This window comes from Heptranchias perlo, chromosome 36 (assembly GCF_035084215.1).
Source record: "Heptranchias perlo isolate sHepPer1 chromosome 36, sHepPer1.hap1, whole genome shotgun sequence".
NCBI classification, from domain to species: domain Eukaryota; kingdom Metazoa; phylum Chordata; class Chondrichthyes; order Hexanchiformes; family Hexanchidae; genus Heptranchias; species Heptranchias perlo.
Window position 1 is genome coordinate 24,474,880 of NC_090360.1, and position 13,759 is coordinate 24,488,638.

The 13,759-nt window shown below is 48.0% G+C and overlaps 1 protein-coding gene across 1 annotated transcript in view; it reads right to left on the minus strand.

The window, feature by feature from the left end:
• Window positions 1–1,176: 1,176 nt before the first annotated feature.
• Window positions 1,177–13,759, minus strand: part of psap (prosaposin) — a 42,206-nt gene continuing 29,623 nt past the window's right edge. Inside the window, exons 11-14 of the mRNA XM_067972774.1 lie at window positions 12,076–12,239; window positions 11,458–11,538; window positions 10,818–10,925; window positions 1,177–1,845 (exon numbers count right to left, since the gene is read on the minus strand). Coding sequence (XP_067828875.1) covers window positions 1,810–1,845; window positions 10,818–10,925; window positions 11,458–11,538; window positions 12,076–12,239 — 389 coding nt within the window. The 3' untranslated portion in view covers window positions 1,177–1,809. The remainder of the gene's footprint in view (window positions 1,846–10,817; window positions 10,926–11,457; window positions 11,539–12,075; window positions 12,240–13,759) is intronic.

Here is a 13,759-nt window from a genome sequence, read left to right on the forward strand (position 1 = left end):
CCACCCACCCTCTTTCCTTCGCTTTCTTTTCCTGAATATCTTGTAGCCAGGAATATTAAGTACCCAATCCTCCTCCTCTTTGAGCCAGGGCTCTGTTATTGCCACTGTATCATATTCCTATGTGGTATCATGAGCCTGCAGCTCACCAACCTTATTCACCACGCTACATGCATTTACACACATGCTCATCTCCAATCTCATCTTAATCAGCCTCGCATTTGCCCCCTGTCTGAAGCCTCCTATTTCTGAACTATTCTTAACTCTGGTGCTACTTGTCCCTCCCAGTCCTCTGTGCACCACATTTCTCATATTTAATGTTTCATTGTGGTGCCCACCCCCCTGCTACATTAGTTTAGACCCTCCCCCACAGCACTAGCTAACCCCCCGGTGAGGACATCAGTCCCAGCTCTGTTGATCTGTCCATCTTGAACAGATCCCTCCTGCCCCAGAACTGGTCCCAATGCCCAGGAATCTGAAGCCCTCCCTCCTGCACCATTTCTCCGGCCACGCATTAACCTGTCTTATCCTTCTATTCCTTTACTCACTAGCGCGTGGCACTGGGAGTAATCCAGAGATTACTACCTTTGAGGTTCTGCTTTTTAAACTTTCTCCTGAGCCCCTGAAACTCTGACTGCAGGACCTCGACCCTTTTCCTTCCTATATCTGGTTCCCACATGGACCACGACTTCTGGCTGCTCCCCTTCTCCCCTCAAAACGTTCTGCACCCTCTCCGTGATCTCCTTTACCCTGGCACCAGGGAGGCAACACACCATGCGGGACTCACTTTGGCGGTTACAGAAATGCCTGTCTATCCCCTGACTTTCAAATCCCTGATAACAACTGCATTTCTTTTGCTCCCCTGTGTAGCCGAGTCTCCCACAGTGCTGTGGATTTGCTCCTGACTGCACTCCCTCGAGATGTCAACACCCTCACTGGTATTCAACACTGAATAACAGTTAGTGAGTTCCACACTCCCAGGGGATTCCTGCACTGCCTGCCTGGTCACCCACTCCCTCTCCACCTGATCTCTGTGTAGCTGCGGGGTGACAGCAACATAAGGAATAGAGAATTGGCAAGAAAATCTTGCTATCACTGAACTCTCTTTTAGAGTAAACTGGAAAGGATAAAACTCCCAGCAACTCCTACAGCCTGGAGAAAATGACCCACACACGGATAGGATTTAGGACAGATTTTATTGACAAACCAATTTATACATATTTTACTGGATTAGAAGACAATTCCACCAAACCAAGGTAATGATTGGCAAATAGATCAGCAAACTATTCTGATTCAAAAACAGCAACATTTCAGAAACACAGGATGCTCGAGTTCATAATGGCATTTGACCAATCATACAAACACATTTAGAAAAGCAGAGCCCAGCTACATTTTAAGTAGTAAACTGTTTGAGTCAAACGTCACAAATTTATACATTAATTCTCAAACCTGCAAAACAATTATTGCCTTGTTGCACTTTCCCCCTAGTGTACACAGGCCTTGATATTCAATCGCCTACAGTGCAGCATAGTGAGCAGCCCGTATAGTGTGGTTAGATGCACAACTGACCGTAAGTGGGGGTCGCAGCTCAATAGCATTTACAGACTTAACTAATCACCACAGGGCAGTTAGATTTTAAAATATTCCTGAGTCGTCTCAGGTGCAAGACTTTAAGGAACCATTACAGATTGTTACAAGACACATTCCTACCTAAACGGGCAGCTAACTTGATAGAAACAGAAAAGCACTTTATAGAAACAAAAAAGATTCTCATTTTAAAACCTTAAATGTTTATCCAGAAGATGATGCCTTTCAGTTCCAGATGTGACGTTTGCAATGTTCAACCGCCTGTTAGGAAATGGGAAAGTGGACATTATTAGAAAGTGCATGGTCAGCGATTAAAGACTTAGAGATACCTTCCCCTCCAATCTGGGCACAGGTCTATTGGCACCTGCTTTAGGGGCCTTTTCTACAGAGACTATAGCAGCTGAATTTGTTGACACCAGAGAGGAAGGAGCGTGAATTTTAATTGAGGTATGAGAGATCTTTAAAGGCATCAAGTTGAAGTTGAAAGTGCTTACCATGGCCCCAAGGGCAAAGGACATGGAACCGAACTCTGAAGAGGGAAGAAGAATGGACAGATCATTCGAACTACTGCACGCAGAGGGTGGTGACTGTTCGCAATGGACTGCCCAGGGAGGCCGGCCAGAGGGTGGTGACTGTTCGCAATGGACTGCCCAGGGAGGCCGGCCAGAGGGTGGTGACTGTTCGCAATGGACTGCCCAGGGAGGCCGGCCAGAGGGTGGTGACTGTTCGCAATGGACTGCCCAGGGAGGCCGGCCAGAGGGTGGTGACTGTTCGCAATGGACTGCCCAGGGAGGCCGGCCAGAGGGTGGTGACTGTTCGCAATGGACTGCCCAGGGAGGCCGGCCAGAGGGTGGTGACTGTTCGCAATGGACTGCCCAGGGAGGCCGGCCAGAGGGTGGTGACTGTTCGCAATGGACTGCCCAGGGAGGCCGGCCAGAGGGTGGTGACTGTTCGCAATGGACTGCCCAGGGAGGCCGGCCAGAGGGTGGTGACTGTTCGCAATGGACTGCCCAGGGAGGCCGGCCAGAGGGTGGTGACTGTTCGCAATGGACTGCCCAGGGAGGCCGGCCAGAGGGTGGTGACTGTTCGCAATGGACTGCCCAGGGAGGCCGGCCAGAGGGTGGTGACTGTTCGCAATGGACTGCCCAGGGAGGCCGGCCAGAGGGTGGTGACTGTTCGCAATGGACTGCCCAGGGAGGCCGGCCAGTCATTTAAAAAAGTTGGGATAGGCAAGAAAATCAACTGAGGGATAAAACCTGTGAAACTCTGGGGTCAGCAGGTGGATTGGAATGGTCGACACCCACACGGCAGAAATGTCAACAAGTGACTCAACCATAGGTCGTATCACAGCTGACTCTAATCCTGTTCTCCCCAATATCCACACATGCACACTTCCCAGGACAGGAATTATTCGACAGCAATCAGGAGCAGACACCGTGGATGCTTTTCCCCTTTCTGACCCAGACACGTTGAGGTGGGTCGTACTGCCTGCACCTACTGCCTAAGTGAGATCAGTTCAGAGCACAGATGAGGAATCAGACCTGAGCCTATAGCTGGCATGGCTCTGTTCTACACCAGGCCGAGCTTTTACCCACTAGATCTGGGGAACTGCAGACACATTACAAACTTTCTCTTGTTCTAGACTGGGTAAAACTTTTGACTTGTATTTATATAGCGCCTTTCGTGACCTCTAGACATCCTAAAGAGCTTTCCAGCCAATTAAGCATTTTTGAAGTGTAGTCACTGTTGTCATGTCGGAAAGGCGGCAGCCAATTTGGCACAGCAAGATCCCACAAACAGCAATGAAATAATGACCGGATAATCTGTTTTAATGATGCTGGTTGAGGGATAAATATTGGCCAGGGCACCGGGGAGAACTCCTCTGCTCTTCAAAAAGTGTCATGGGATTTTTTACGTCCACCCGAGAGAACAGACTCAGTTTAATGACTCATCCCAAAGACAGTACTTCCAACAGTGTAGCACTCCCTCAGTACTGCACTGGTGTCAGCCGAGATTATGTACTCAAGTTTCTGGATTGGGACTTAAACCCACAACCTTCTGATTCAGAGGCAAGAGAGTGCTACCCACTGAGCCACGGCTGACACGAATGCTATACAGAACCGTGGGGCCTGTACAGATCCACAATGACCACTCCCTGTAACAATCCCTGACCAGAGGCAATATCATTCTATAAAACAATCATTTATTACCAGTCAGCCATTCAGATTTGACTTTGTGTATTTGAAATGTCCTGTTAATGGTCAGGATTGTTCTAAATGTCTAGTTTAGAGTCTCCCTGCTTGGAGTTCTGTGAATTAAAGGTATCTCACAGGCAAGGGGAGAGCAATTCCATTGCCCGCTGTGTGACTCACTGAAGATTCACTCCAAACATCAGATGGACACCGCTAAGGGCACTGTCCCTTTAAGAAGCCAGCGATTCCCTGTGCAAATACAGGAGCGCTGCCAAGTCCTGAGTGATGGGTTAACGGAGCAGTGCCGATACTGGGGAACACACTCAGCTAATCAAACACTGACATGTAACCAAATACCTTTACATGCCTCCCACAGCCAGCCAGACTGACTCAGGACAACTGACCTCTCGCTGTATACTGTGAAACCTCATTACAGAGCAGCCCGGGTTATAGCGAGACTTCCAAACATGCCTGGGCCGACTCTCCTTTTGCTCTTGTAAGTTTCTCTCTCCCTCTCCTCAAGGTGTCGACTCTCACCGGCCGATAGTGTCACAGAAAACCCTCCAGTGCTTCACCCACAGGTGCACCCAGGCAGTAAATGTCAGCAAGGCTTCTGACCACCAAAGACAGACAGAATCAATCTTCTATCACCCACCAGTCGGCTGTCTGTCCACAGCTTTCAGTCGGGATCACTCGATAATGATCACGAGGAGAAACCCTCGCTCCAGGACAGTGAATCACAGGCAGTGCTCCCACCGCCGATAACAGTTAACTCAGCACAGACCAGAGAGCACTGGTTTGGTGCGCGGACAGAATGTTTCAGTGCGCTGCACACAACAGACTGCTGCGCGGTTTTGCATGTGCGCAGCTTAGAGGGGACGGTGCTAAGGGAGTGTAATGCTTCAAACCATAGAAGTTTACAGGAGGCCATTCAGCCCATTGTGTGTATCAGCTTGGTCACAGCAATCAAAAAAACTAATCTCTCTGCTCCGCTCTCTCCCCATAAACCTTTCACAACCTTCAGCCAGAAGTGCCGAGTGGATATCCTTCTCAGCCTCCTCCGGAGGTCCCACCATCACAGATTCCAGTCTCCAGCCAATTCGCTTCGCTCCACGCGATATCAGGAAATGGATAAATGCACTGGACACAGTAAAGGCCACGGGTCTGGCAACATCCCGACTTGTGCTCCAGAACTAGCTGCGCTTCTAGCCAAGCTGTTCCAGTACAGATACAACACTGGCATTTACCTGACAATGTGGAAAATTATCCAGGTATTTCCTGTCCACAAAAAACAGGACAAATTCAATCCGGCCAATTACCGCCCTGTTAGCCTACGCTGAACCATCAGCAAAGTGATGCAAGGTGTCGTCGACAGTGCTATCAAGTGTCACTTACTCACCAATAACCTGCTCACTGATGCTCACTTTAGGTTCCGCCAGGACCACTCTGCTCCAGACCTCATTAAAGCCTTGGTCCAAACATGGACAAAAGAGCTGAATTCCAGAGGTGAGGTGAGAGTGACTGCCCTTGACATCAAGGCAGGCCGAGTGTGGCACCAAGCAGACCCAGTAAAACTGGTCAATGGGAATCAAGGGGAAACTTGTATTTAGGAAAGATAGGAAAGGAAAGAAAGGAGGGGGGGGTGGCAGTATTGATCAACTAAATTATTATCGCACTGGAAAGGGATGATGTAGTTGAGGGGGTCAAAGACAGAATCTATTTGGTTAGAATTAATGAACAATAGAGGAGCTATTACACCACTGGGTGTATACTATAGGCCACCAAATAGTGGGAAGGAGATAGAGGAGCAAATTTGCAGGCAAGTTACAGAAAGATGCAAGAATTATAAGACTAGTGATAATGGGGGGTCTTCAATTATCCCAATATAGCCTGGGACAGTAACAGTGTAAAGGGCAAAGAGGGGGAGGAATTCCTGATATGTGTACAGGAGAACTTTCTTGATCAGTGTGTTTCCGACCAACGAGGAAGGAAGCAGTGCTGGATCTAGTTCTGGTGAATTAAGTGGGACAGGTGGAGCATGTTTCAGTAGGGGAGTATTTATGGAACAGTGATCATAATATCATTAAGTTTAGAACAGTTATGGAAAAAGACAAGGAACAATCAAATGTGAAAATACTTAACTGGAGGAGGGCTAATTTCAGTGAGTTAAAAAGTGATCTTGCCCAGGTGGATTGGAATCAAAAATTGGCAGGCAAAACAGTAACTGAACATTGGGAGGCCTTCAAGGAGATAGTTTGTGTACAGAGTAGACACATTCCCACGAGGGGGAAAGGAAGGGCATCCAAAGCTAGAGCTCCCTGGATGACTAAAGATATAGAGATTAAAATGAAACAGAAAAAGGAGGCTTATGATAAATGTCAGGTTCATAATACAGTAGCGAACTAGGCTGAATATAGAAAGTACAGAGGAGATCTAAAAAAGGGAATAAGAGGGGCAAAGAGAGAGTATGAGAGTAGATTAGCGGCTAACATAAAAGGGAACCCAAAAGTCTTTTATAAACATATAAACAGTAAAAAGGATAAGGAAGGAAGGTTGGGACTGATTCGGGACAAAAAAGATCTTCTTGTGGAGGTAGAGGTAATGGCTGACGTACTAAATGAATACTTCGCATCTAGAGAAGAGGACGCTGCCATTGTAGCAGTAAAGGAGGAAGTAGTAGCAATATTGGATAGGGTAAAAAATAGTTAAAAAGGAGGTACTTAAAAGATTGGCAGTACTCAAAGTAGAAAAGTCACCCGGGTCCAGATGGGATGCATCCTAAGTTACTGTGGGAAATAAGGGTGGAAATTGCGAAGGTCTGGCCACAATCTTCCTTAGATATGGGGACGGTGCCAGAGGACTGGAGGATTGCAGATGTTACACTCCTGTTAAAAAAAGGGGGAGAGGGACAAACCCGATAATTACAGGCCAGTCAGTCTATGTTAGTGATGGGGAAACATTTAGAGACAATAATCCGGGTCAAAATTAATTGACACTTGGAAAAGTATGGGCTAATAAATGAAAATCAGTATGTATTTGTTAAAGGAAAATCATGTTTGACTAACTTGATTGCATTCTTTGATGAAGTAATGGAGAGGGTTGATGAGAGTAGTGCGGTTGATGTCGTGTATATGGACTTTCAAAGGTAGCAGTAGCAACATGGATACAGAATTGGCTAAATGACAGGAAACAGAGAGTAGTGGTGAACAGTTGTTTTTCAGACTGGAGGGAAGTACACAGTGGTGTTCCCCAGGAGTCAGTATTAGGACCACTACTCTTTCTGATATATATTAATGACATGGACTTGGGTAGAGGGAATAATTTCAAAGTTTGCAGATGACACAAAATCAAGAGGACATGGACAGACTGGTGAAATGGGCAGACACATGGCAGATGAAATTTAACGCAGAGAAATGTGAAGTGATACATTTTGGTAGGAAGAATGAGGAGAGGCAATATAAACTAAATGGTACAATTTTAAAGGGGGTGCAGGAACATAGACCTGGAGGTGTGTGTACACAAATCTTTGAATGTGGCAGGGCAAGTTGAGAAGGTGTTAAAAAAGCAGATGGGATAAGCATATAGCTTTATTAATAGAGGGGTAGGGTACAAAAGCAAGGAAGTTATGCTAAACCTTTAGAAAACACTGGTTGGGCCTCTGCTGGAGAATTGTGATCAATTCTGGGCACCACACTTTAGGGAGGAGGCTAAAGCCTTAGAGAGGGTGTAGAGGCGATTTACTAGAATGGTAACATGGATGAGGGACTTCAGTTACGTGGAGAGACTGGAGAAGCTAGGATTGTTCTCCTTAGAGCAGAGAAGGTCAAGGGGAGATTTGATAGAGGTGTTCAAAATCATGAACGGTTTTGACAGAGTAAATAAGGAGAAACTGTTTCCAGTGGCAGAAGGGTCGGTAACCAGAGGACACAGATTTAAGGTGATCTACAAAAGAGCCAGAGGTGACATGAGGAAACATTTTTTTAAGCAGCGAGTTGTTCTGATCTGGAATACACTGCCTGAAAGGGCGGTGGAAGCAGATTCAATGGTAAGTTTCAAAAGGGAATTGGATAAATACTTGAAGGGGAAAAAATTACTGGGCAATAGGGGAAGAGCAGGGGAGTGGGACTAATTGGATAGCTCTTTCAAAGAGTTGGCATGATGGGACAAATGGCCTCCTCCTGTGCTGTACGTACTAGGATAATATTAAAAGTCTCCAGTGGCTGGAGTCATACCGAGCACAAAGGAAAATGGTTGTGGTTGTTGGAGGCCAATCAGCTCAGCCCCAGGGCAGCATCCTAGGCCCAACTATCTTCAGCTGCTTCATCAATGACCTTCCCTCCATCATAAGGTCAGAAATGGGGATGTTCGCTGATGATTGCACAGTGTTCAGCTACATTCGCAAACCCTCAGATAATGAAGCAGTCCATGCCCACATGCAGCAAGACCTGGACAACATCCAGGCTTGGGCGGATAAGTGGCAAGTAACATTCGTGTCACACAAGTACCAGGCAATGACCATCTCCAACAAGAGTGTGTCTAACCACCTTCCCATGACATTCAATGGTATTACCATCGCCGAATCCCCTATCAACAACATCCTGGGGGTCACCATTGACCAGAAACTCAACTGGACTAGCCACGTAAATGCCCTGGTTACTACAACAGGTCAGAAGCTGGGTATTCTGCGGCGAGTGATTCACCTCCTGATTCCCCAAACTCTCTCCACCACCTACAATACACAAGTCAGGAGTCCAATGGAATATTTTCCACTTGCCTGGATGGGGGCAGCTGCAACAACACTCAAGAAGCTCGACACCATCCAGGACAAAGCAGCCCGCTTGATCGGCAGCCCATCTACCATCTTAAACATCCACTCCCTCCACCACCGGTGCAGCGTAGCTGGAGTGAGTACCATCTACAGGATGCACTGCAGCAACTCACCAAGGCTTCTTCAGCAGCACCTCCCAAACCAGCCACACAGAAGAACAAGGGCAGCAGATGCATGGGAACACCATCACCTCCAAGTTCCCATCCAAGTCACACACCATCCCAACCTGTACATATAATCACCTGTTCCTTCATCGTCACTGGGCCAAAATCCTGGAACTTCCTACCCAACAGCATTGTGAGAGCACCTTCACCACACGGACTGCGGCGATTCAAGAAGGCGGTTCACCACCTTCTCAAGGACAACTAGGGATGGGCAATAAATGTCGGCCTTGCCAGCGACGTCCACATCTCGAGAATGAAGGAAAAACTTTTCTGTCCTGTTAATTTAGACCAGGACCCTCGTGTCTCACTGCATTCCAGCACCCTTATCTTTGACTTTTCATTATAAGTTAACTATAGTCTCACATCAGTTGTGGGCAAACCTTTAGAATCAATCTAATTCAAGACCAGCATTTAAAATTACATGCATCAAGGACAGCCAGCATGGACCTATTAAAGACAAATGGCATTGACAAATTTAAAAAGTTTTTTGAAACTTGTATCCCAGAGCATCAGTCAATCCAATGATTTAGCTCTGACTGTTTCCAAAGCCACTTCGATAATAGGATGTAATTATTTTGAACTATTCGAATATGCCAATCTTTGAATAAGGTGTCAGCCATGGCTCAGTTGGTAATACTCTCACCTCTGAGTCAGAAGGTTGCGGGTTTGAGTACCACGGCAGAGACTTGAGCACAAAATCTAGGCTGACACTTCAATGCAGTACCGGGAGAGCGCTGCACTGTCGGAGGGGCAGCACCGGGAGAGCGCTGCACTGTCGGAGGGGCAGCACCGGGAGAGCGCTGCACTGTCGGAGGGGCAGCACCGGGAGAGCGCTGCACTGTCGGAGGGGCAGTACCGGGAGAGCGCTGCACTGTCGGAGGGGCAGTACCGGGAGAGCGCTGCACTGTCGGAGGGGCAGCACCGGGAGAGCGCTGCACTGTCGGAGGGGCAGTACCGGGAGAGCGCTGCACTGTCGGAGGGGCAGCACCGGGAGAGCGCTGCACTGTCAGAGGGGCAGCACCGGGAGAGCGCTGCACTGTCGGAGGGGCAGTACCGGGAGAGCGCTGCACTGTCGGAGGGGCAGCACCGGGAGAGCGCTGCACTGTCGGAGGGGCAGCACCGGGAGAGCGCTGCACTGTCGGAGGGGCAGCACCGGGAGAGCGCTGCACTGTCAGAGGGGCAGCACCGGGAGAGCGCTGCACTGTCAGAGGGGCAGCACCGGGAGAGCGCTGCACTGTCGGAGGGGCAGCACCGGGAGAGCGCTGCACTGTCGGAGGGGCAGCACCGGGAGAGCGCTGCACTGTCGGAGGGGCAGCACCGGGAGAGCGCTGCACTGTCGGAGGGGCAGCACCGGGAGAGCGCTGCACTGTCGGAGGGGCAGCACCGGGAGAGCGCTGCACTGTCGGAGGGGCAGCACCGGGAGAGCGCTGCACTGTCGGAGGGGCAGCATCGAAAGAGCGCTGCACTGTCGGATCGACATTACTGAGAAAGCGCTGCACTGTCGGAGATGTCCACCTGAAAGGGCAGACGGGGCTCAGTCTAACATCTCATCCGAAAGACGGCACCTCTGACAGTGCTCTGGAATGGGACTTGAACGCACAACCTTCTGACTCAGAGGCAAGAGTACTACCACTAAGCCAAGGCTGACAGCTACAATCTGTGTCCAATACCCAGTCTACATTTCTCCCGTCTCCCTCTGCTGGAGGCAGTGACCCATGGGGTGAGGTTCCATTGCCAGTGGTTACTCCAGCACAGTGGAGGATATCAGATCAAACTCAATCCTATCCACACACATACTTTGCAGCAGGGGCAATGGAGTGCAATTTCCTCCTCCCTAGTCCAGGAGCATTGATAGCAGTAAAGGCGCATCATCTCGCTCAATACACAGCAGAGATTAGTATTTGAGCCTTCACGATCTGCACGAGTACATTCTGAGCCATGGAGGAACATCTCACTCGGCATCTTTTACACAAAAATCTCAGCATGAAATCTGAAGCACATCAAACTGGGTAGCAATTTTTGGAATGCTGGTACGGTGCAGTTACTTACGTTGCACTGGTTTGCCGTTTCCATATTCTTACACCAGTATGACGGACCCCAGACACATCTATCTGCTCCCAACAGTTGCTCTTTTGCACCTACGCAAGCTCCGACTTTCTGTTCATGGAAAACGGGATTTATTAGATGCAGTTAGATTTCATTACAAGATCCAAGAATCCTCTATAGATGCATTGTACTAAAAGCCATTCTAGCCAGTCCCATTTAAAGTCGCTTATAGTTCTCCAATCCTGTTCACTAACCTCACCCTCTCCATGGGCTCTCCCCCATGGTGTTGCTCACAGCAAATTACTGTTTCCCAATGACCACACAGTATATTATCATAGAATGATACAGCACAGGCCATTTGGCCCATCGATCCTGTGCTAGCTCTTGTAAGAGCTATCCAATTAGATCCACACCCCCACTCCTTCCCCATAGCCCTGCAAAAGGCCTGACGTGCTCCAGGGGTTGGGGGCAAATTCTGAGCAACCCTGTGGGTCCCAAGTGACACTGCTGAAATGTGCTAAACTAGTGGCAGTTTCATGCAGTGTCTCATTATGAAGCAGATCCAATCAATGCACAAGACTGCAGTTACAAATGACAGCGCAGAAATTACAGAACTGTTTGTTAGAAGTTGAATTATACTCACTGTGCAAACAAAGTCTGGGTCCATGGACTGCAACAGAACCTGCAGTATTTCGGCTCCGTACTGAGTTACCAGCTGGTCGCACTACAACACAAAGCACTTGTTTCAGTAGGTGCTCATTTAGACATTGCAGGAAATCTCATGCAGTTACAGCTCCAAAGGCAATCAGTGACATGAGGGGCCTTCCTATGATGGAACTGGAGGACCTGAGCAGTGGTCTCGTCAAATTGCACCCCCCCCGGTACAGACGCTGAAGGCGAGGCACAAGTACCAATTTAAATTTGTCCCCTGCTTGGCCCCCCTGCTCCCCCAGGGAAACAATGCAGTCACTGAACAGGCAGCCCTTTACTGGCTGCTGCTGCCTGACACTACCGCCCCGCCTACCCTGCAGCATCACAAGGCGTACACTGAGCATGCCTGAAAAATATTCAAATGAGCTGAGCGTGCACCATCACAGAGACAGAAAGTCCCGAACAACACAGCCCCACATTCCATCCGTACAATGTACAGTACAGGAGGCAGCCAGTCGGCCTACCCTGCCTGTGCTGGCCAGGCTGGAACCTGGAGTTACACTATCGGTTCTCTCAGATTCTACAGCTGGGAACCCTGCTCGTCTCTTACCTCATCATGCATTGCAGGTGGCATGAGGTTACAGACTTTGTCCAGGGCGGCTACAATCTCAGCCAGGGTAGCGTTCTTTTCCAGTAAAGCATCCAGATAACTCACCATCGACTTACAGGCTTCACACAAAGCCCCCGCTCTCAGCTGCTTTGGTTTAATTTTGGCTGAGGTTAGAAGAGATATATATTACAATACAAACCAAATACACATTTACTGGAGATGGAATGCAGTAAAACTGCTTCTCCTTCAAATTGCCCAATCGACCGGACCGATCCCAAGTCACATTCCCAAAGTTACTTAGAAGCATTGAGTAATAGACTTCGCTGCAGATTCCCCTCAATTTCATGACATTCTCAGGCAGCTACTAATTTAATCAGCAAGACTGAAGGGAATAATAAAATGATAAACGTGGTAGTGACTGCAAGGAGCCAGTCAGACTTCCATTTGCAGGTTTCACATCGATCGATGTACTTTCTAGACTCACTGTCTGTGATATTGATCACGGTTGATATTGTGTATATGGACTTTCAAAAGGCACTTGATAAAGTACCACATAATAGATTTGTTAGCAAAATTAAAGCCCATGGGATTAAAGGGACAGTGGCAGTGTGATTACAAAATTGACTAAGGGACAGAAAGCAGAGAGTAGTGGTGAACGGTTGTTTTTCAGAATGGAGGGAAGTATACAGTGGTGTTCCCCAGGGGTCAGTATTAGGACCACTGCTCTTTTTGATATATATTAATGACCTGGACTTGGGTATAATTTTAAAGTTTATAGATGACACAAAACTCGGGGACGTAGTAAACAATGTGGAGGATAGTAACAGACTTCAGGAAGACATAGACAGACTGGTGAAATGGGCTAAATGGTGCAATTTTAAAAGGGGGTGCAGGATCAGAGAGACCTGGGGGTGTACGTACACAAATCTTTGAAGGTGGCAGGACAAGTTGAGAAGGCTGTTAAAAAAGCATGTGGAATCCTGGGCTTTATAAATAGAGTCATAGAGTACAAAAGCAAGGATGTTATGCTAAACCTTTAGAAAACATTGGTTAAGCCTCTGCTGGAATATTGTGTTCAATTCTGGGCACCACACTTTAGGAAGGATGTCAAGGCCTTAGAGAGGGTGCAGAAGAAATTTACTAGAATGGTTCCAGGGATGAGGGGCTTCAGTTAGGTGAGAGAATGAAGAGGCTGGGGCTGTTCTCCTTACAGCAGAGATGGTTAAGGGGAGATTTGATAGAGGTGATCAAAATCATGAAGGGTTTTGATAGAGTAAATAAGGAGAAACTGTTTCCAGTGGCAGAAGGGTCAGTACCCAGAGGACACAGATATAAGGTAATTGACAAAAGAACTAGAGGCGGCATGAGGAAACGTTTATTTACGTAGAGTTACGATGATCTGGAATGCGCTGCCTGAAAGGGCGGTGGAAGCAAATCCAATTGTAACTTTTAAAAGGGAATTGGATAAATACCTGAAGGGAAAAAATTTGCAGGGCTCTGGGTAAAGAGCAGGGAGTGGGACTAATTGGATAGCTGTTTCACAGAGCCAGCACAGGCACGATGGGCCTAAGAGCTTCCCACTGTGCTGTAGCACACTATGATGGATTGTTCTGCAGAACATGAGCAAATCACACTTCCCAACAAGTTTACACAAGAGTTAGAAAAAGCCTGAACTTTGACCACC